The sequence below is a fragment of the Equus quagga genome, chromosome 10, assembly GCF_021613505.1.
Source record: "Equus quagga isolate Etosha38 chromosome 10, UCLA_HA_Equagga_1.0, whole genome shotgun sequence".
Lineage (NCBI taxonomy): Eukaryota > Metazoa > Chordata > Mammalia > Perissodactyla > Equidae > Equus > Equus quagga.
In genome coordinates, this window is record NC_060276.1 from 15732054 (window position 1) to 15754776 (window position 22723).

General features: G+C 41.0%; 1 protein-coding gene across 3 annotated transcripts in view; it reads right to left on the minus strand.

Annotated features, from left to right (window-relative positions):
* Positions 1-22488, minus strand: part of ZNF449 (zinc finger protein 449) — a 29925-nt gene extending 7437 nt beyond the window's left edge. Inside the window, exons 1-3 of one of the 3 annotated variants that reach the window (XM_046672566.1) lie at positions 22420-22488; positions 19840-20288; positions 18021-18225 (exon numbers count right to left, since the gene is read on the minus strand). In XM_046672566.1, the coding sequence (XP_046528522.1) occupies positions 18021-18225; positions 19840-20193 (559 nt within the window). In that variant the 5' untranslated portion in view covers positions 20194-20288; positions 22420-22488. Of the gene's footprint in view, positions 1-18020; positions 18226-19839; positions 20289-21585; positions 22365-22419 lie in introns of those variants that run through there. The other 2 variants (XM_046672565.1, XM_046672567.1) reach the window with 2 other exon arrangements.
* Between the last annotated feature and the right edge of the window lie 235 nt (positions 22489-22723).

Sequence of the window (22723 nt, forward strand, 5' to 3'; positions counted from 1 at the left end):
AACAGCACAAATGAGGTGGGAGGGAACAAAATTGTATTGGGCTAAAGAAATGACTGCAGTTAGCAACTTGAATCAACAGGAAAAATGAAGAAAACCGGAAGTGATAAATAATGTTAATATAACAAAAGTGATAATATACACTTGTTTTCCTTTCTTCTTTCAACTCCTTTAAAAGTCTTAAATTAGGGGGCTGGCCCCGTGGCCGAGTGGTTAAGTTCGCACGCTCTGCTTTGGCGGTCCAGGGTTTTGCCAGTTCGAATCCTGGGTGCAGACATAGCACTGCTTGTCAAGCCATGCTGAGACGGCATCCCACATGCCACAACTAGAAGGACCTACAACTAAAAATACACAACTATGTACCTGGGGGCTTTGGGAGAAAAAGGAAAAATAAAATCTTTAAAAAAATGTCTTGAATTATATAAAGTAATAGCTATAACAATGTATTGTTGAGTTTGTAACATTTTTGATGAAATACGTATGAGAGTAATACCAAAAACAGGGGAGAAAGGGAATAGAGCTATATAGGGGAAATATGTCCAGATCTCACTGGCATTAAGTTATTATAAATCTGAAGCTGATTATGATAAGTTAAGATGTACATGCTAAACCCTAAGAGCAACCACTATGGAAATAATTTAAAAAATAGTGAAAAGTCATTAAAGTAAGTAAAATGTTACATTTCAAATATTTACTTAGTGCTAAAGAAAGTAATAAATGAGGGCTAGAGGAACAAAAAAGATATGAGACATATAGCAAACAGAAAGTAAAATGGCAGATGTAAATCCAAACCATATCAAAAATGGATTAAATGTGTATGGATTAAACAACCCAATCAAAAGGCAGAGATTCTTGGACTGGATAAAAAAATACAACTATATGCTAACTAGAGGAGACACACTTTAAATTCAAAGATACAAATAGATTGAAAGTAAAGGGATGGAAAAAGATATATCATGCAAATAGCAACCACAAACAGCCACAGTGACTATACTAATATCAGACAAAATAGATATTAAAACTAAAAAAGTTACTAGAGATAAAGAGGATCACTTTATAATGATAAAAGGGTCACTCCATCAGGAAGACCTAACAATTATAACCATACAGGCACTTAATAACAGAGTGCCAAAATACATGATGTAAAAACTGACAGAAATAGTAAAAGAAATAGACAATTGAACAATGGTAGTTGAAGACTTCAATACCTCTTTGCACTATTGGATAGAAAATCTAGGCAGATGATCAACAATATCTTAAAAATAGAGACTTAAAAAATACCATATACCAACTAAACATTGCAGACATTTATAGAACACTCCACTCAACAACAGCAGAATATAGATTCTTCTCAAGTGCACATGGAAAATTCTCCAGGACAGTAGAGATGCTATACCATAAAAAAATGTTCAAAAATTTAAGAAGACCACAATTAAAAACTGTATTCTTCCACTAAAATGGAATGAAATGAGAAATAACAGACAGAAATTTGGGAAATTCACAAATATATGGAAATTAAACAACATACTCCTAAATAACCAATTAGTCAAAGAAGAAATCAAATGGGAAATTAGAAATATTTTGAGATAAATGAAAATGAACACACAACATACCAAAACTTAGAGATGTACCTATACCAGTGATTAGAGGGAAATTTAAAGCTATGAATCCCTATATTAAAAAAGAAGAAAAATCTCAAATTAATAACCTAACTTTGCACCTTAAAATGCTAGAAAGAGAAGATCAAACTAAACTTAAGACAACTGGAATGAAGGAAATAATAAAGATGAGAGTGGAATTTAATGAAATAGAGACTAGTGACACAATACAGAAAATCAATGAAATCAAGGTTGATTCTTTGAAAAAAATTAATAAAACTGACAAATCTTTAGCTAGATTGACCAAGAAAAGAAGAAATAAAATTCAAATTACTACAATCACTAATGAAAGGGGAGACACTACTACTAACCTTACAGAAATAAAAAGGATTATAAAGGAATACTATGAACAATTGTATGGAAATAAATTAGATTATTCCTATACATATAAATTCCTAGAAACACACAAACTACCAAAAATTGAGTGAAGAAGAAATAGAAAATCTGAATTGACTTATAACAAGTAAAGAGACTGAATTAGTAATCAAAACTCTTCTCACAAAGAAAAGCCCAGGTCCAGATGGTTTCATTGGTGAATTCTACTGAACATTTAAGAAGAATTAACACCAGTTCTACATAATCTCTTCCTGAAAATAGAAGAGAATAGAATACTTTCCAACCCACTTTACTGGCATAAGGAAAGGAAGATATATCAATGGAATAGAATGGAGAGTCCAGAAGTACACTTTTACGTTTCTGGTCAATTGATTTTTGATAAAGGTGCCAAGACAATTCAATGGGGAAAGAATAGTCTCCTTAACAAATGGTGCTGGGACAACTGGATATGCACATGCAAAAGAATGATGTTGGTCCCATTCCTCACATCATATGAAAAAATTAATTAAAAATGGATCAATAGCCTAAATATAAGAGCTAAATCCATAAGACTCTTAGAAGGAAGCAGAGGTATAAATCTACATGACCCTGGATTAAGCAACAGTTTCTTAAATAAGACATCCAAAGTACAAGCAACAAAAGAAAAAATAGCAATTCTTCACAACCACTTCAAAAAATAGAAGAAGAGGAGAGACTTCTCCACTCATTCTATGAGGCCATTATTACCCTGATAACAAAACCAGATAGACACAGGATGAGAAAACTACAGACCAATATCTGTGATGAAAATGCATGCAAAAATCTTCAAAAAAATACTAGCAAACCAAATCCAGCAACATATAACATGAATTATACACCTGGACCAAGTGGTATTTATCTCAGGAATACCAGGTAGGTTTAATATTCAAAAGTTAAGGTAATACCATCACAATAGAATGAAAAGTAAAACCATATGATCATCCCAATAGACACACAAAAACCATTTGACAAAATTAAACACAGTTTCCTGATAAAAACACTAATAATCTAGGGATAGAAGGGAACTCCTCATCCTGATAAAAGGAATCTATGGAAGACCCACAACTAACATTGTAAATACTGGCAAAAGGCTAAATACATTTCCCATGAGATCAGGAACAAGACAAGGATGTCCAGTCTTGCCACTTGTATTCAGCATTGTACTGGAGGTTCTAGCCAGGGCAATTAGGCAAGAAAAAGAAATAAAAGTTATCTAGATTGGAACATGAGAAGGAAAACTATCTCTTTTCTTAGATGACATGATCTTGTATAGAGAAAATCCTAAGGAATCCACTAAGAAACAATTCAAACTAACAAACGAGCTCAGTAAGGTTACAGGATACAAGATCAATACACAAAAATGAATTGTAATTCTACATATTTTCAATGAACAACTTGAAAATAAAATTAAGAATGAGCCAGCCCTGATGGCCTAGTGGTTAAAGTTCTGTGCTCTCTGCTTCAGTGGCCCAGGTTTGCTTCCCAGTCCACACCACCTGTCTGTGAGTTGCCATGTTGTGGTGGTGGCTCACATGGAGGAACTGGAATGACTTACAACTAGGATATACAACCATATACCATATACCTGTGGTCAACCGATTTATGACAAGGGTTTCAAGACCATTTGATGTGGAAAGAATAAACTTTCTAACAAATCACGCAAAGACAACTTGATATATGTATATATAAAATTTGGACCCCTACCTTACACCTTATATGAAAATTAATTGAAAATGTATGAAAGCCTTAAATGTAAGATCTAAAGCTATAAAACTCTTGGAAGAAAACTTAGGGGTAAATTTTCATGACCTTATGTTAGGCCCTGGTTTCTTCAACATGACATCAAAAGCACAAGGAACAACAAAAAAAAAATAGTTAAATTGGACTTTGTCAAAATTAAAAAAAAAAAAGCTTTTCTGTTACAAAGGATACTATTAAGAAAGCAAAAAGATGAACCACAGAATGGTAGAAAATATTTGCAAATCATATACCTAATAAGGGACTTTTATCTCGAATAAACAAAGAACATACACAACTTAATAATAAAAAGACAAATAATCCAATTAAAAAATGGGCAAAGGATCTGAATAGACATTCCTCAAATGAAGATATACAAATAACCAATAAGCACGTGAAAAGATGTTCAACACCATTAGTCTTCATAGAAATGCAAATCAAAACGTCAAAGAGATACCACCTCACACCACTAGGATGGCTAGGATAAAAATGTCATATAATAATAACGTGTTGCCAAAAGATGTGGAGAAATCAGCCTCCTCTACACGGCTGATGGGAATGGAAAAGGGTGCAGCCACCTTGGAAAACAGTCTGGCCATTCCTCAGAAGTCACCATACAACCCAGAAATTCCACTTTTAGGTATGTACCCAAGAGAAATGAAAACATACGTCCATATAAAATCTTGTACCCAAATTTTCACAGCAGCATCATTTGTAATAGCCAAAAGGTGGAGACAATCTGAATGTTCATCAAGTGATGAATGGATAAACAAAAATGTGGTATATCCTTAGAATCGAATATTATTCACGCTATACTGAATGAATGAATGAGTATTATTCATGCTGATGCATGCTACAATATAGTTGAACCTTGAAAACATTATGCTAAGTGAAAGAAGTCAGTCACAAAATTCCACATATTGTATGATTCCATTTATATGAAATGCCTAGAATAGGCAAATCTATAGACAGAAAGTAGATCAATGGTTGCTCATGCCTGGGAGAGATGGGTGGGAAGGAGGTCGTAGCCAAAGGGTACACAGTTTCTTAGTGAGGTGATGAAAATATTCTAAAATTGACTGGGGTGATAGTTGTACATATCTAGGAATATACCAAAAAACAATGAATTATATACTTTAAATGACTGCTATGTATGGTATGTGAATTATATCTCAATAATGCTGTTTTAAAAGATCTAAATGTAAGAAAACGTTTACGTGGTAACATCATTAAATAATATTAGCAAGTTAGTTTGACTAATATTAATCTGAAGGAAAATTTAAATTTCAGTACGTTATATCAAACCCTAAGAAGCGGCATAAAACATTTTATATTTTCATAGGGAAAAGGCAATAGATTTCAGATCAAGAAAAATAAAATGCATTTCCAATGAAATGATTTTTAAATTCACTATTTTGCTCATGCTTAGTTGTCAAAACTAAGAGTAGGATGATTGAATGATGTGGTACAGGTAAAACCAAACTGGAGGTCATGGATCCAAGAAACTGCCATCAGGTAAAGGTGGGAAGAAACTGAGACTGAGGAGAGAGCAACAAGCAGCAAAGGCTTAGGGCGGGAGAAGCCTGGAAGCCCAGGGTGTCTTAATATAAAAGCCAGGAAAAACAGTTTGGGGTCTGACAGGAACTGTTCGTACGGCCATGTCATCCTACAAGCATGAACTTGAAACCCTTCAGGCTGTAGATTTCATCAAACATAAGTTTGAAAATCTGGCCCAGACAATGGCCCCTTGGGTGAAAGTGAAGCTATTAGACCTTGCCAAGGACTAAAACCAGTCCTGGAAGCAAAATCTAGTACCCAAGAGAACTAAGACCCCTGGTAAGACTCCTAGCACTGCTACCATGCAGCTGAGTCTCATGGGTTTCCCATAAGGTTTGACCCTCAAGTCTAACTGCTACTTTCTGCACAGCACCAAATAAAGAGGCCTGAGAACTTTCACTTTGGTTCTTCATCCCTAACATCATACTCCTGGTGCCAGCTTTCAAAATGTTTGGCCCAAAATCCGGTGCATCAGGATAGTCCCCCACACCTTGAATGCAGAAAACATGTGCTCAAACTTGAGCTTCCTCCTGGATGTTAATATCACGCACTTCCTGACTATCTACCACTCCCACCCACCCTGTCGTCCTGTGTAACACTGAGATCCTTGTGCCTCAGTGCACTTGGCCTCTGTTCCTGGACACTCAAAGCCCTGCTCCTGACACTATGACCAGTTGGCATTCCCCAACCTATGCTCACAGCCCATGTCAGCTAAGGCCTCTAACCATTCCCCTTTGCCCCATCTCTCACCTCCTGACCTCAGTTCCCATCTCTACTCTTATACATTCTAGAAAACAGCATCATGAATGCTGAATGAAATTGATGCTTATGAAAAAGGCCTTCACAGGTCTCAGCCCTTTTTCTGTCTGTCAATATGGGGAGAACAGTTATGACTCTTTACAGCAAAGATCAAAGAGTTTGATGACACAGTCTAAGTGAAGGTGAGGAGACTTTGGCACTCTCATATGCTGTGATGGGAGGATAAATTGGTACAATAATTTTGGAGGACAATTTGATAATATCTATTAAAGTTTTAAATGCCCATTAACCAACTGATCCCACTTCTAGCAATTTATCCTATTGACACCTGTATTTATATAAGAATACTCTGTACATTTTATAGCTTGGCTCCAGGGCTTTTGGGTCAACGCTGAATGGCAGTCAGAAAGCAGGCCCTAATGCCTACTTCAGTTAGGGGGCTCTTCTCTTTACCCTCAATGGAAACTAGTCTGTGGAGCTACTATTACCATTGGATGAGTGGTTTTACAGCAATAGAACAAATATCAATTGCTGTCAGTCAGTATAAAAAGGAGGGTCCTACAGATAGAAAGCCAGCCCTGGTGGTCTAGCGGTTAAGATTCGCTGCTCTCACTGCCGCAGCCCGGGTTGTCTCCTGGTCAGGGAACCACACCACCCATCTGTCAGTTGTCAGACTGTAGTGGTTGTGCGTTGCAGTGATACTGAAAGCTATGCCACCAGTATTTCAAATACCAGCAGGGTCATCCATGGTTTGAGCGGAGCTTCGACTAAGACAGACTAGGAAGAAGGACCTGTCTACCCATTTCTGAAAAAATCTGCCATGAAAACTCTATGAATGGCAGTAGAACACTGTCTAATAGAGCACCAGAAGGTGAAGGGATGGAGCAAAAAGACTGGGCAGGGTTCTGCTCTGGTGTCCACCGGGTCGCTGGGAGTCGGAGTCACCTTGATGGCACTAACGACAAAACAGATAGAAGCCAAAGCCTGTTACCTTAAGTTCAATCATGTCTTCTGCCTCTTTGATTACAGTCTAGAACATTAGTTTCCCAGTGATGTTAATGTATCGTCCAGGATACGTTATGGTTAAAAGACTCATCATGGATATATTCCATTTGAACTAGTTAACTGAAGAAATTTACTCAAGAAAAATAAAAAAATTAGTTTCTGACCTAAAAAACTGAAGTAAAAAGTAAAAGGCTAGTAGGGACAGGGAAGCATGGGTGTACAGTTGTTTTAAAATACGCCCCCAAACTCTTTGATATTCTTCCCTTCAAGAGGTGGAGTTCCATTTTCTTCTCCTTAAGTATGGGTTGGACTTAGTGACTCTCTTCTAATGAATAGAATATGGTAGCAGTGATGGTGTGTGGCTAATCAAAAACATTGTGGCATCCCCCTTGCTTTCTCTTGATTCGTTTGCTCTGGGGAAAACTCGCTGCCTTGTTGTGTGGACACTCAGGTAGCCTATGGAGAAGATCACTTAGCAAGGATGTGAGGCCTCCTGCCCGCCCCTGCTGACATCTTGACAACAACTGTATGAGAGACCCTGAGCCAGAAACACCCAGTAAACCACTCTCAAATTCCTGACTCTCAGAAACTGTGAAAGGATAAGTGCTTTTTCCTTTAAGCTGCTAAGTTTTGGGGGTAATTTATTATGCAGCAATAGCTATCCAATACAAAGAGGGAAAAAGCAATTTAAGGGAACAAAGAAGGTGCTTCATTGATGAATGTTCCCCCATCCCATGCTCAGGGAATGACTTCATCAAGCCCCATTATCAAAGACTGTGTCATAAAGGTTCCACTGACCCAAGAAATATCATGACTATGGTTGGGGTTGGATATTAGCTAATGATATATTACTTGGTATAATAGGATAATCTGAAGAGATTTAAATAACAAGAATCTTCTGATGCTTTGCAGACACCATTTGTTTGCCCCATATTTTACTTTAAATTTTCATTTCTCATATTCCTCATCACCAAAAGGATGTGATCTTTGATATTTTGCATACAATTTCCTAGTGAAACCTCATCAATTTAAATAAAAAACCCAAAAGCTTTGACAAATGAAAATGTGTTCCAAATTTGGTGTACTAATATTGAAGTCCACATTTTCAAAGATAAGAATTATATATTATATATTTTTAGGACAAGCACATCTATTCTTTCTGATTGCAGACATTCTAATACCTTTGGCTACCTCTAACGTCTGGTGTGTCTGGCTTAAATTCAAAGGAGGGATTTTTTTTAAGTTTATGTGTTTCTTAAATCACTTTGCATTTTCCACTTAAGTTCTTTTTTATTTTACTCTGTGTGTGTTTATTCACTTATATCAAATGAAGATCATTAGATGAATATGTGTGTGTACAAATATATATATATATTTAATTTCAAATGTACTCAACAACTTAACTTTTCACCGACAGGGAATGTATTTCAAACTTTAATATAAAATCAATTGACTTCTTCCATTTCTTTTAAATTTCTTCTGCTCCACTAGCATCCTGTGCTTTCCACTCAGCCTTCAATAAGATGTGCTTCATGCAATACTTTAAAGATGTTTTCATTTTTTTTAAAAAAAAGCAGTAAAAGTGTAAGTAACCTTTAAATTATGGAACAATAAGTCTTGTATCATTTTATTTCTTGAGGACGATAGGCCCTGAGCTAACATCTGTGCCCATCTTCCACTATTTTATATGTGGGATGCCTGCCACGGCCTGGCTTGATGAGTGGTGTGTAGGTCTGTGCCCGGGATCTGAACCAGCGCATCCTGGGTCACTGAAGCAGAGGATGTGAACTTAACTGGGCTGCTCCCAGTCTTGTACCATTTCGGAAAGCACATTATATGACTTTAAACAGTGATGAGAAAGGGGCAAATTCCTCTCCTCCAAATTGGTATATCTTACTTGTTTAACTCATTCTATCTCACCACTGTTGAATACACTGGACCTTGCTCTACTGTACTATAAGTAACAGCAATAGTGCTGCTCGGCATCATATGTGATCTTTGTACCTGGCACTGTTGCCAAGAGGAGCAAATGAACATGGAGTGTGGGAATGCATATGCAGAAACACTTATAATTAAATGTTACTATCCAAATCCTACCACTTGTTGCAGGCATACACACAAAAATACAGATGTTTTAGAACTTTTTAACAGACTATAAACTATAGGTAATGTAAAGACTGGAACATAAATAACATTATACCATTCTGCTTTGATCATAATATGCGTGCATATGAACTTGTGGGTTCTTCCTCTTTGTCATCTTTATTTAAAAACATTCTGGAGACCTATAACACCTCAAAGTCCACATGATCAAATCTAAACTCACTTTGACCCACCAAATCTGAGTCTCTTCTTATGTTGTCTATGTCAGTAAATAATATTACCATCTCCCCAGTTCACTGAACAGAAACCTGGACACCATCTTTAACCCCTTCTTCTTCTTCACCCAACACCCAATCATTCACCAAGTTCCATAATTTCTACTTCCTACATATCTTTTGAATCAGTCCTTTTCTCTCCATCATCAGTGATACAATCCTAGTCCAGAATATTCTCCTCTGTAAGGTGGATGACTAAGGATGCCTGCTTCCAGTCTTCCCATTGTTACAGTAGCCTGAGTGACCTACACAATGCAACTCGGTGTCCATCCCTCCCCTACTCAAGGACCTCCAGTGGCCCCTGATAAGAAAGCATAAGTGCTCAGCAAGGCTGACAACGTTCTTCAGGACCTGGCCCCTGCTTCTCTCTCCAGGCTCTTTGACACCACTCTGGCTCCTCCGCTCCTCCTCTGTGCCCCTCCCACTGCAGCAGGAGCTCTTCATATATGCAGAGCTCTCTACCCCACTCAGCCTTGCGCAGGCTGTCCATTCCGCCCAGAGCCCTCTCCCCTCCCCACTCCCAGCACTCAGCAGGCTTACTCCAATTCATCCTAGCGGTTCCAGTGCAGATCTCCCTTCCCCTCTCAGGACGTCCTCCCTCTCTGCCAAAAGCTGGTTAGGTGGCCCTCCTAGGGGCTCCCATAGCATCCTACTCCCTCCAACACGTTGTTTTACAGTCCTATTTACATCTCGTCTGGAGGACCTACAGTCCCATTTACAGATTGAACGGTCCACAGGAGTTGAAGGTCCAGGATGCCTGGGACTGATCTGCTGCCTTGCGTCCTGCCCAATCCCCAGGGTCTGGCGCAGTGCCTGGCTCTTAATAGGTGCTCATGTATATTGGTTGAATGAATGAATGCTAAGATGTGGAGAGGGACTTGGTTCCTAAGCCCTGGCACTGAGCTAGTTACAGATCAACCAGGCATCTACAGTTTGTAACGGGGACTGTTCTCAATATGTTCATTTTTTATGTCTCTTTCATTTTCTCAGTATTTCACAGTGTCTTGAATGTGTGGACACGTTGAAGCTATGCCTGAGAGAGTTAGGAGAGAGGTTTCTGGCCACCCTCGGGCCAAAGCTTTAATGGGCGGGGATGGGGGGCAGTGGTGGGAGGGTGTTGGGTAGAGGCAGGGATCACTGCTGGCAACATAAGAACATCCCCAAAGGAAGTGAAACAGAGGAACACAACAACTACGCAGTCCAGCTGCCTTTCTCCACCTGGACTTTCTCCTTCTAGTAGTAACCCCTGTAGTGTCTGGAGCAGTGGTTCTCAAAGTTTAGTATGTACAGCACTTACCTGGAGAGCTTGTTAACAATGCAACCCAGGTGATCCTGACTTGCGCAGTCTGCTGACTACACCTGGAGAAACACTGTTCCAAGTTTGGATGAAATGAGATAGGTATCTCCCTTATACTGTGGGAATTAAATCCTCTGAAAGGAACTGAAGTGAGGATACTAATAAACTATCAAGTTTGAATGTAGCTCTTATGCTATAAAAACAACTGAGGCCCTTGGGACCCACCGGATCACAGACCCCATTGATTAAAATTTGCAGGGGAAATGAATCCACATCCAGAGCATCCAAACTCCCACAGTTTCCCTGTATAACATTCTGGATCAAAGGCCTCTTGAGGTAGAGAGGATTCCGGAAAGATGGCAGAGCAGGAAGCACCTCTCTCCCCACCTAGACAATAATTACATTGGCAGAGTCTGTCTGATGTAATTGTTTTGGAAATCTAGAGTCTATTGAGGCCTTGCAACTTCCAGTGGAAGGCTTGGATGGTAAATTGTGGTTATTTTTGGTCAATTTCAGCTCTAAGCACAGCAGCACCTACCTATCCCACAACCCCAGCCCTGTGGCAGGCAGCTGTGCACGTGTTCCTGGAGCCACTTGCGCACAGCTTGTGGGAGCCAGGGTGGGCAAAAAGGACCCAATACGCTAAGTATCAGGGATCTGGGCTCTGATCACTGATTGCTGCTTTTTATCATAGAGCTGCAGACAAAGAGGTGGTGGCTATTGTTGTTATACCTCCCCCCATTGCTGCAAGCCCTTTCCCCTCCTACTGAAGTGACTTCCAGGAGATTTAAAGTGTCAGCAACCTTTTCTCCTCTTTAGTTTTTCTCTTTTTCTGCTTTTTGGACCAGACATTGAAGACTAGGACATTCAAAAGCAGCTCAATATATGGGCAAACAGAAAATGACCATGCATGCCTAGGGAAAGGTGCAGGCTCAGAAAAGACCAGAGAAGACCTTAAGTTTATACCTTGGTCTGATCTTTGGCACAGACATAGCCTACAACAATCAAAAAACTAAATAATAAATACAAATGATAACAAAAAAGCAGCAAACCTTGGGGGAGGGAGAGAATCTGATTCCCAGAGTTACCACATTATTATAGTCAAATGTCCAATTTTCATCAAAAACCCCACAAGTCACACAAAGAAACAAGAAAGTATAGCCCATTCAAAGGAAAAAAAAATCAACAGAAACTCTCTGAAAAAGAACTGATGGAAAATCTATTAGGTAAAGACTTAAAAGAAACTATTTTAAAGATGCTCAAAGAACTAAAGGAAGATATGGGAAAGTAAAGAAAATGATGTATGAATAAATGAAAATATCAGTAAAGATATGGAAAACCTAAAAAGAAACCAATAATAAATTCTGGAGCTGAAAAGTACAATAATCGAGATGTAAAATTCAGTATAGGGATTCAAAGCTGATTTGAGCAGGCAGGAGAAATAATCAGCAAATCTGAAGATAGGACAATGTAAATGATTGAGTCTGAGGAAGAGAAATAAGAAAAGATCGAAGAAAAGTGAACAGAGCCGAAGGGACCTATGGGACAGCATCAAAACGACCAACATATACATTGTAAGAATCCCAGATGCAGAAGAGAGAGAAAGGGGCAGAGAGAATATATGAAGAAATAATGGCTGACAACTTCCCAAATTTGATGAAAGAGATGAATACAATCATCCACAAAGTTTGACAAACTCCAAGTAAGATGAACTCAAAGAGATCACACCAGGACACATTATAATCAAACCTGAAAAAGCCAAAGACAGAGAGAGGATCTTGAAAACAGTAGAGAGAAGAAACACATCATGTACTAGGGAATTTTAATAAGAAAGTCAGCAGATTTCTCATCAGAAACCATAGAGGCCAGAAGGCAGTGAGCTGATATATTCAAAGTGCTAAAAGAAATAAACTGTCAACCAAGGATCCTATATCCAGCAAAACTGTCCTTCAAAGTGAAGGAGAAATTAAGACATTCCCAGATAAACAAAAGCTTGAGGGTGTTCATTACCATTACACCTGCCCTGCAAGAAATACTCAAGGGAATCCTGCAGGATGAAATAAAAACAACACTAGACAGTAACTTGAAGCCCTATGAAGAAATAAAGATCTCAGTGAAGGTAAATAGGTGGGCAATTATAAAAGCTACTGTTACTGTAACAATGGTTTCTAATTCCTCTTTTTGTCTTCTATATGATTTAAGTGACTAATACATTTTTAAAAACATAATTATTAGTCTAAAAGCTAGTATTATTGTAACTTGTTTGTAACTCCACATTTTCTTTTCCACATAATTTAAGAGACTAATGCATTTAAAATAATTAGTAGTTTATGTTTGGGGGCACAAAATGTATAAAGATGTAATTCTGTGATATCAACAACAGAAGAAGTGGGGATGGAGCTGTAAAGGAGAGGAGCTTTAGGATGTTATTGTAGTTAAGATGTTATAAAATTCAAATTAGCGTTATAAATTCAGGCTGTCAAATGTAATCCCCATGGTAACCACAAAGAAAATACATTCAAAGGGAAATGAGAAGGGACTTAAGCATTTCACTACAAAAAATCAACTAGACACAAAAGAAGACAGTAATGCACAAAATGAGGGACAAAAAAAGCTATAAGGCACGTAGAAAACAGCAAAAATGACAGAAGTAAGTTTCTCCCTATCAGTAATTACTTTAAATGTAAATAGGTTAAACTCCAATCAGAAGACAGAGCTTGACAGAATGGATAAAAACACATGATCCAACTACATGCTGTTTACAAGAGACTCACTTTATATCCAAAGACACAAACAGATTGAAAATGAAAGGGTGGAAAAAGATATTCCATGCAAAGAGTAACCAAAAGAGAACAGAGGTGGCTATACTAATATCAGACAAAACAGACTTTAAATCAAAAAAAAGTTACAAGAGACAAAGAAGGACATTATATATTAATAAAAGGTCCAGCCCCACGGCCGAGTGGTTAAGTTTGCATGTTCCACTGCAGGTGGCCTGGTGTTTCGCTGGTTCGAATCCTGGGCGTGTATATGGCACCACTCATTGAGCCATGCTCAGGCGGCGTCCCACATGCCACAACTAGAAGGACCCACAACTAAAATATACAACTGTGTACTAGGGGACCTTGGGGAGAAAAAGGGAAAAAAATCTTAAAAAAAAGGTCCAATACAACAAGAGATGTAACAGTTATAAACATTTTCACACCTAATAACAGACCATCAAAATATATGAAGGAAAAACTGACAGGAATGATGGGAGAAATAGGTAGTTCTACAATAATACTCAGAGACTTCAATACTCCATTTTCAATAACTGGCAGAACAACTAGTTAGAAGATAAGTAAGGAAACAGAGGACCTAAACAACACAATAAGCCAACTAGATCTAATGGACATTTACAGAAGACTCAACCCAACAACAACAGCATTCTTCTCAAGTGCACATGGGACATTTTCCAGGCTATAGACAATATGTTAGGCCACAAATTAGTCTCAATAGACTTAAAAAGATAGATATCATACAAAGTATCTACTCTGACCACAATGGGCTGAAGTTAGAAATCAGTAACAGAAGGAAAACTGGAAAATTGACAAATTTGTGAAAATTAAATATTACATTTATAAACAACCAATGGATCAAAGAAATCACAAGAAAAATTAGAAATACTTAGAGATGAATGAAAATGAAAACAAAACACACCAAAACTTATGGGACACAGTGAATGTAGTGCTAAGAAGGAAATTTATAGCTATAAATACTTACATTAATAAACAAGAAAGATCCCAAAACAACAACATAACTTTACAACTTAAGGAACGAGTAGGAAAAGAAGAAAACTAAACCCAAAGTTAGCAAAAGGAAGGAAACAATAAAGATTAGGAAGAGATAAACAAAACAGAGACTAGAAAAACAGAAAATCAATGAAACCAAAAGCTGGTTCTTTGAAAAGATCAACAATGTTGATGAATCTTTAGCTAGGTGGACTAAGAAAAAAAGAGAAGGCTCAGATTACTAAAATCAAAATTAAAATGGAGATATTACCAATGACTCTACATACAAAATGCATTATAAGAGAGTACTATGAACAATTGAACACCAACAAATTGGACAACCTAAATGAAATGGATAAATTACAGAAATACAAAACCTACGAAGATTAAATCATGAAGAAATACAAAAATCTGAATAGACCTATAACTAGTAGGAGATCGAATCAGTAATAAAAAATCTCCTGACAAAGAAAAGCCCTGGACCTATTAGCTTCATTGGTGGATTCTACTAAACATTTAGAGAAGAACTAATATCAATCCTTCTCAAACCTTTACAAAAAATCAAAGAGGAAGAAACACTGCCTAATTCATTCTCTGAGACCACCATTACCCTGATACTAAAACCAGAAAAAGACTATAAGAAAAGAACATGCAAAAATCCTCAACAAAATACTAGCAAACCGAATTCAGCAGCACATTAAAAGGATTATACACCATCATCAAGTAGTATGTGTTCCTGGAATGCAAGGATGTTTCAACATATGAAAATCAAGCAATGTAATATACCACATTAACAGAATGAAAGAAAAAACCTGACATGATCACCTCAATTGATGCAGAAAAAGCATTTGACAAAATTCAACATCCTTTCATGATAAAAATACTCAACAAAATAGGAATAGAAGGAAATTACCTCCACAAAATGAAAACCACATATGAAAAACCCACAGGAACATCATACTCAATGGTGAAAGACTGAAAGCTTTTCCTATAAGATCAGGAAGGCAAGGATGCCTGCTTTGGCCGTTTGTACTCAACACAGTCCTGGAAGTTCTAGCCAGAGCAATTAGGCAAGAAAAAGAAGCAAAAGGTATTCAATGGAAAGGAAGAAGTAAAATGACCTCTATTGGCAGATTATCCAACTTAATATGTAGAAAACCCTAAAGATTCCCTTAAAAAACCATTAGAATTAATAAATGAATTCAGCAAAGTACCAGGATACAGAATAAACAGAAACCAGTTCCATTTCTATACACTAACAATGGACAATGAATAATTCTGGAAATTGTGAAAACAATTCCATTTACAGTAGCACCAAAAAGAATAAAATACTTAGGAATTAAACAAGTAGGTGAAAGACTTGTACAATAAAATTTACAAAACATTGGTAAAAGAAATTAAAGAAGACATAAATGGAAACACATCCCATGTTCATGGATTGGAAGACTTAATATTATTAGGATGTTAATACTACCCAAAGTGATCTACAGATTCAATGCAAGGTCTATCAAAATTCCAATGACATTTTTCGCAGAAATAGAAAAACCCATCCTAAAATTCACATAGAATCTCCAGGAACCCTGAATAGACAAAACAGTCTTGAAAAGGAAGAACATAGCTAGAGGACTCACACTTTCTGATTTCAAAACTTACTACAAAGTTACAGTAATCAAAACTGCTTGGTACTAGCATAAAGACCAGCATACAGACCAACGGAATAGAACAGACAGCCCAGAAATAAACCTTCACATATATGGTGAAATGATTTTTAACAAAGGTACCACAATCATTCAGTGGATAAAAGACAGTCTTTTCAACAAACGGTGCTGGAAAAACTGAATATGCATGTGCAAAAGAAGGAAGTTGGACCCTTACCTGATACCATACACAAAAATTAACTCAAAATGGATCAAAGACCTAAAAGTAAGACCTAAAATTATAAACCTCTTAGAATAAAATACAGGACAAAACTTCATGATATTGGATTTCGCAGTGATTTCTTGGATATTCACCAAAAGCACAGGCAACAAAAGAAAAGGTAGATGCAGAGTACTTCATGAAAATTTTAAAAATCTGTTCATCAAAAGACAATATTGGGGCCAGTCCCATGACATATTTAAGTTCAGCACACTCTGCTTTGGAAGCCTGGGTTTGAGGGTTTGGATCCCTGGTGTGGACCAACATCACTCATCAGCCATGCTGTGGTGGCGACCCACATATAAAGTGGAGGAAGACTGACACAGATGTTAGCTCAGGGCTAATCTTCCTCAGGAAAAAAAAAAAGAATATCAACAGAGTAAAAATTCAACCTATTGAATGTGAAAAATACTTGCAAATCATATATCTGATAAAGGATTAATATCCAGAATATATAGAGAACTTTCAAATTCAACAACCACAAAAAACAACCTGATTCGAAAATGTGCAAAGGACTTGAACAGACATTCTTCAAACAAGATACACAAATGGTCAATAAGCAGATGAAAAGATGTTCAACATCACTAATCATTTGGGAAATGCAAATCAAAAGTACAATGGGATACCACTTCACAGACATTAGGATGACTACTATCAAAAAAACAGAAAGTTACAAGTGTTGACAAGGATATGGAGAAATTGGAAAGCTTGTACACTGCTGGTGGGAATGTAAAATGGCACAGCTGCTGTGGAAAATAGTCTGGCAGTTCCTCAAAAAATTAAAAACAATTACTATATGATCCAGCAATTCCACTTCTGGTTGTATACCCAAAAGAAGTAAAAGCAGGGTCTCAAAAAGACATCTGTACACCCATGTTCATAAGAAACATTATTCACAATAGTTAAAACGTAAAAGCAACCCAAGTATACATTTACAGAAAATGGATGAGCAAAAGGTGGTATATACACACAATGGAAGAAGACTATCCAGCCTTTAAAAGGATGGAAATTCTGACATGCTACAACATGTTGAAGACATTACACTAAGTGAAATAAGTCAGTCTCAAAGACAAAGACCGTATGATTCCATTTACATGAGGTACATAGAGCAGTCGTGTTCATTGAGACAAAGTTTAATGGTGGTGGCCAGGTGCTGGGCAGAGGAGGTGGGAATGGGCAATTATTGTTAAAATTAGTATAGAGTTTCAGTTTTACAAGATAAAAATAGCTATGGAGCTGGATGGTGGTGTTTTCACAACATTATGAATGTATTAAATACCACTGAACTGTACATGTAAAAACGGTTAAGATGGCAAATCTTAGGTTATGTGTATTTTACCACAATAAAAAAATTGAAAAGAGAAAAATAGGCTTCTTGAACAGGGTGATTAGAGTAGGGGGGGTTTTAATCCCGTTCTTTCTAACATGCCCTGTTCCAGCCATTCCTAGAGAGACAGTCCCTCCTCTTACTCTCTGTCAGACTGATCCGTTTCCAAGGGGGAATCAGTGTTTCTAACCCAACCCCAACTTTGGAGAACTCTTGAGCTCTCAAAACAGAGAGCAGAGAGAGGAAAGAAAGCCCTTGCCTTACCAGGGTCCAGAAAGGGCTGGCACGCCCCAGCAGCACCGAAGCCCAGCTCCTGTGGCCCTGCCTGTGGCATCCACGCCTCTGCCACTGGGGCCTCGGGGCCAGGTCCCATGACTTGTAGGGGAGGTGACTCCAGGTGGATGTCTGGTGGCATGTGTGCCGTCCCCACTGGTGCCAGTTCTTCCAACAGCATTTCCTGCCTGTCGATCTGGGGAAATGCCAGAACCGATCACTCTGGAGTCTAGACAGCACTGCCCAGCAGCAATATAATGTGAGCTACCCATGTCATTGTAAATTTTCCAGTGGTCATATAGAAAAAAAAGCAACAAGTGAAGTCAATCTTCATAATATGCATTGTTTAACCCAACATATCTAATATATCATAATTTCAGAATGTAATCGATTTAAACAATCATTAATGACATATTTCACCCACTTTACTTTTCATATGAAGCCTGCTGAACATGGCGTGCGTTTTATACTTACAGCATATCCAATTTGGATGGGCCACATTTCATCGCTCATGAGCCACACTTGGCTGGTGGCTACTGTGCTGGGCAGTGCAAGACTAGACCATACGGAGAGGAAATCTTATATCGTAAGCCAAACAAGAAGACAGAGAAAGGAAGGGAAACCACAAATTCTTTCCATCCGAGGGGGCAGGGACCTTTGGAAGAGTCCTGTTCAGACAGGCTAAGGGCAGAGCCCCACCAGCACACGAGACGGCAGAGCGCCTAATGCCCAACCTCCCTTCTCCCAAAGATCTGCCCTGGGCCCAGCCCCAAACAGGATTCACTCGGTGCTTCTGAAGAGAGGACAGAGCCACTGTCCCCGTGGGGCGCTGTGGCTACAATGGCAGCCGGTGGCTATCAGAGTCTAGCGGGCAGACATGGGAGTCTACGTATTTCACAGCACAGAGTTGTTCCAGGTCCCTACCAATTTTGGAATGTCCCCCTCAAACAGTCACGTGGGTAAAAGAACCTGTCAAGAACTTCACCCTGGCTGTCATATAAAAACAAAATAATTTTGCATAATTTAGCATGACTTGAATTTTCTAGGAAAGCACTACTTTGGAAATCAAAGAGACACTATCCTACCTACTGTCCAGATTTACCAAGACTTGTTTGCCACTTGGGAAAATCCCATGACCAGCAGCCACACCGCTCAGAGTTTGGAGCTGCGACCGTCTGAACTTCGGGCCGTGGGCCTCACAGCGCGCGTGCGCATAGAGGGAGCATCTGACAGCTCGCGAGGTTCGCTGCTGCGGTCCAGCCCAAACACGTGCACGCTGAAATGCTTACTAGTTTATAATAAACCACCTGCCTTCTCTTTATATTCCTTCTAGACTCTACTTGACTCAGGGTTGGCAAACTTTTTTTCTAAAGAGCCAGATAGTAAATATTCTAGGCTTTGTGGGTCATGTTGGTCTGTTGCCTATTCTTTTTTTTTTTTTAACAACACTTTACAAAGGAAGTAACCATTATTAGCTCATAGGCTATATAAAAACAGGTCTTGGGCTGCATTTGGCCCAAAGAGCACTTATTCTATTGATGTTTTTGATTTTATGTATGTAGGTAGATTACATTACCTATAAATTTCATTTTAGGATAGTCAAGGTGACATAACCACATATTTGTTATAGAAGAGGAGTTGGGTTTAATAGTTGAGAATCACTGAAACATATGCTGACTCCATCAGAAGGAAAAAATGGAAATCACTGTGGGGAAATCTTGCGGCACAAGGACAACATGGCTCATCTAGTACCAGATGTCCCTGCTCATTCTTTTGGTTTAATTACCAAGATCCAAAACTCGTTTCTCACCTGCTGCTCTGGTATCTCAAGTTCTCTCTGTAAGTCTTCTATGAGGGACACAACTCTTTCTCTATTCTCTGGGCAGTGCTCCCTCACCCAGGTCTCTATCTCCGTGGGCAGAATGGTTAGGAATTGCTCCAACACTAGCAGCTCCAGGATTTGCTCCTTCGAACGCATCTTTGGCTTCAGCCACTGACAGCAGAGCTCCCAGAGTTTGTTGAAAGCTTCGTGGGGCCCAGCTGCTTCTTTGTACTGGAACTGCCGGAAGCGCTGGCGGAAGACTTCACAGTCAGTATCATACTCTTGAAACACCGAGCCCTGATTCAAGGAGGCCTGGATGGCACACCCCAGGGCCACCGCCATCGCCCCTTCCAGCAGTGTACACCTTATGCGGGGCCTGAAGTCTCAGATTGCAACTGGTTTCTTTGTGTAATTGTGGGGCAGGGAGCCACCTACAGCTGAGGACAGGGCAAAAGGAGAGAGGAGAGGCAGCAGTGGTTACCAGAGGGCATACTTAGCTCTCTTAATTGCTCAATTTTCACCAAAGCCCTAAAGCTGCAGATTGTCAAGTTGGTGGTGGGTTTGAGTATATGACAAAAGCCATGGACGCCCTTCCTGGAAAAACCAAAAGATTCAGAAAATGTCCAAGCCCATCCAGGGACCCTCTAGCACTGCGCTGTCCAATATGGTAGCCACTAGACCCACGTGGACCTGGCTAAAATAAAAATTCCGCTCCTACGCACGTTTCCAGCGCTCGACAGCCCGCAGGGCAGAGGGTTCTGTGGGCAGCTCTGCTCTAGAACTTACCCCCCCCCCCCCCCCCCCCCCCACCCAGCAGGGCTGAGAAGCCCCGCCCCTAAGGAGGACCCAGCATGCTGGGCAGGCCCGCAGCCCCACGCCCAGTCTAAGCCTGGATGGCCTGTGTTTCTGAATACAGGCAGGCGCAGAAGAAGCGGAGCAGCAACACTCATAACCCCGGTGAATAAGCCTGGCCGTCCATCCAGCCTCGGGGAACCCTGAGTCTCCTTCACCCACGGCCCCTCAGCCAGAGCCACGACTGGCAAAGGCGCAAATCCTCAACCCCTCCTTGTTCTCCCCTCGTGGTGTGCGCAGTTCAGCCGACATCACCGTGCCCCTCATCCTGCTGTAGCCTCCCAAGAGGCTTTCTCAGGAGAAAAATCCGTGGCAGCAGGGCGGGCCACCAGGAATGTGGTCTGCGTCAGTAACGAAGGACACTTCTCAGGTTCATCAGGCCGGGAGCAGGCGCTGCTCTAAGCCTGCTTGTCTACTAGTTCATGGAGCCCTCGCCCCGTGGTAGGAGGTGGGCACTAGCATCGTGCCCGGAATACAGAGGAGGGCGCAGAGGGGTGAGGCTTAGGAGGACTGGATCACTTGTCCCAGGTCACAGAGCAAATGCCAGAGGGACGTGGTGACGAGGCCAGACTCCATAGATTCCTGCCATGCCCATGTCTACAAACATCCAAGCATTCTTAGCACAATCTCTGAGGTCACAGAGGCGGTCACAGACATGTCTCCACAAGTCTCCAGACGAGGCCCTGCCTACGTGCTATGGGGCCTCTCTCCCTGTACTTGTCCACCCGCCTCATGTTCCTGTCCTCTTTCCTGGGGGGGATCAAGAAAAAAATACTCAGGACGCTTCCCATTGAGTCATCCCAAATGGACACTGTCCCCCTACCACCCTTTCTCTTGATGGTAGCCGGGACTTTAGGGGCAGACGGATGGAGGGGTGATAACCTGCAAGGCGCGTGACCCTGACACCCAGGGCTTCTGTCCGTCACATGAGAATAATCATAGCATCTATTTCACAAAATTTCCTGCGGCGCAGCCCATCGTCTGGAGAGCGGACAGCAGTGTGCCTGGGACAGAGCAAGTGCTCAAGAAATGCTCCTGGGGACTCATTCCTAGGCAGCTTCTCTTTCCCTTGCCAGGCACCTGACCGTCGCTGGAGGGCAGCCAGGAACCGTGTGGCTTTTGGCTGTCACCCTCCGTTACCCCCTCCTGCCTCACAGCTGGGCAGCCCTCCGCCGACTGACCCCAACCTTCCACCACGTCTCCCGGGGAGTCGACCTGATCCTCCGGGTTTCCCTCCGTGGGCCCTTCCAGATGAAAACTCCACTCCACCCCGGGCTGGTGGCTTCTCCCCAAACCCTCCTGAATGAAGCCGCGCTCCCAGGGCCCATGGATAAGGAGCTGTGTGAAAAGAGGGCACTCGGGGAGAGAAACGGGGACGAAAACCTGAAAGCTCTCAAAGACGGTGTGAAATCGGATGCCAGGGGTGCAGGCGCGGCCCCATCGCGCCCCTGGGTGAAGATGTCAGTCCGCCCGAGGGGGTGGTCCCAGGTCCCGACGACCCCCGGGAAGGCCTGGCTGGATCGCAGGGAGCAGCAGCGGGGACCTGGGCCGGACAGGGGCCTGCCGCCCTTCGTACCTTCCCGCGCCCGCCGCCAGCTCAGGGCTGGATGCGGCCAGTTCGTGGAGCAGGAGTGGGACCAGAGCCCCGCTACCCGCGCCCGCGCCCGCGCCCGCGCCCCAGGGACGGCCACGCCCTCTGGCCGCTCCGGGACTCACCGCCTCGGCGCCCACGGCTCTCCCAGGCTCACCGAGTGCAGCTGCCCAGGGCGCAGGCGCGCAGCTGCGCTGCAAACTACATCTCCCAGCAGCCCCCTTGCCACCGGGCCAGACGTCTGGGCCCAGAAGGATGCTGACGTGGGAAGGGCTGGGCATTTCCTTAGCTTCCACCAGGCCTCAAGCTATTTTGGAAGCGATCCTATTTCCGGTCCTAGGCGCTTCTAGATCCCAGGGGATTGGGTGGGGTGTGCCCTGATCTTGATCCTAGCGAGGACTTCTCTCCCATCAGCTCTAGAGTAACCGG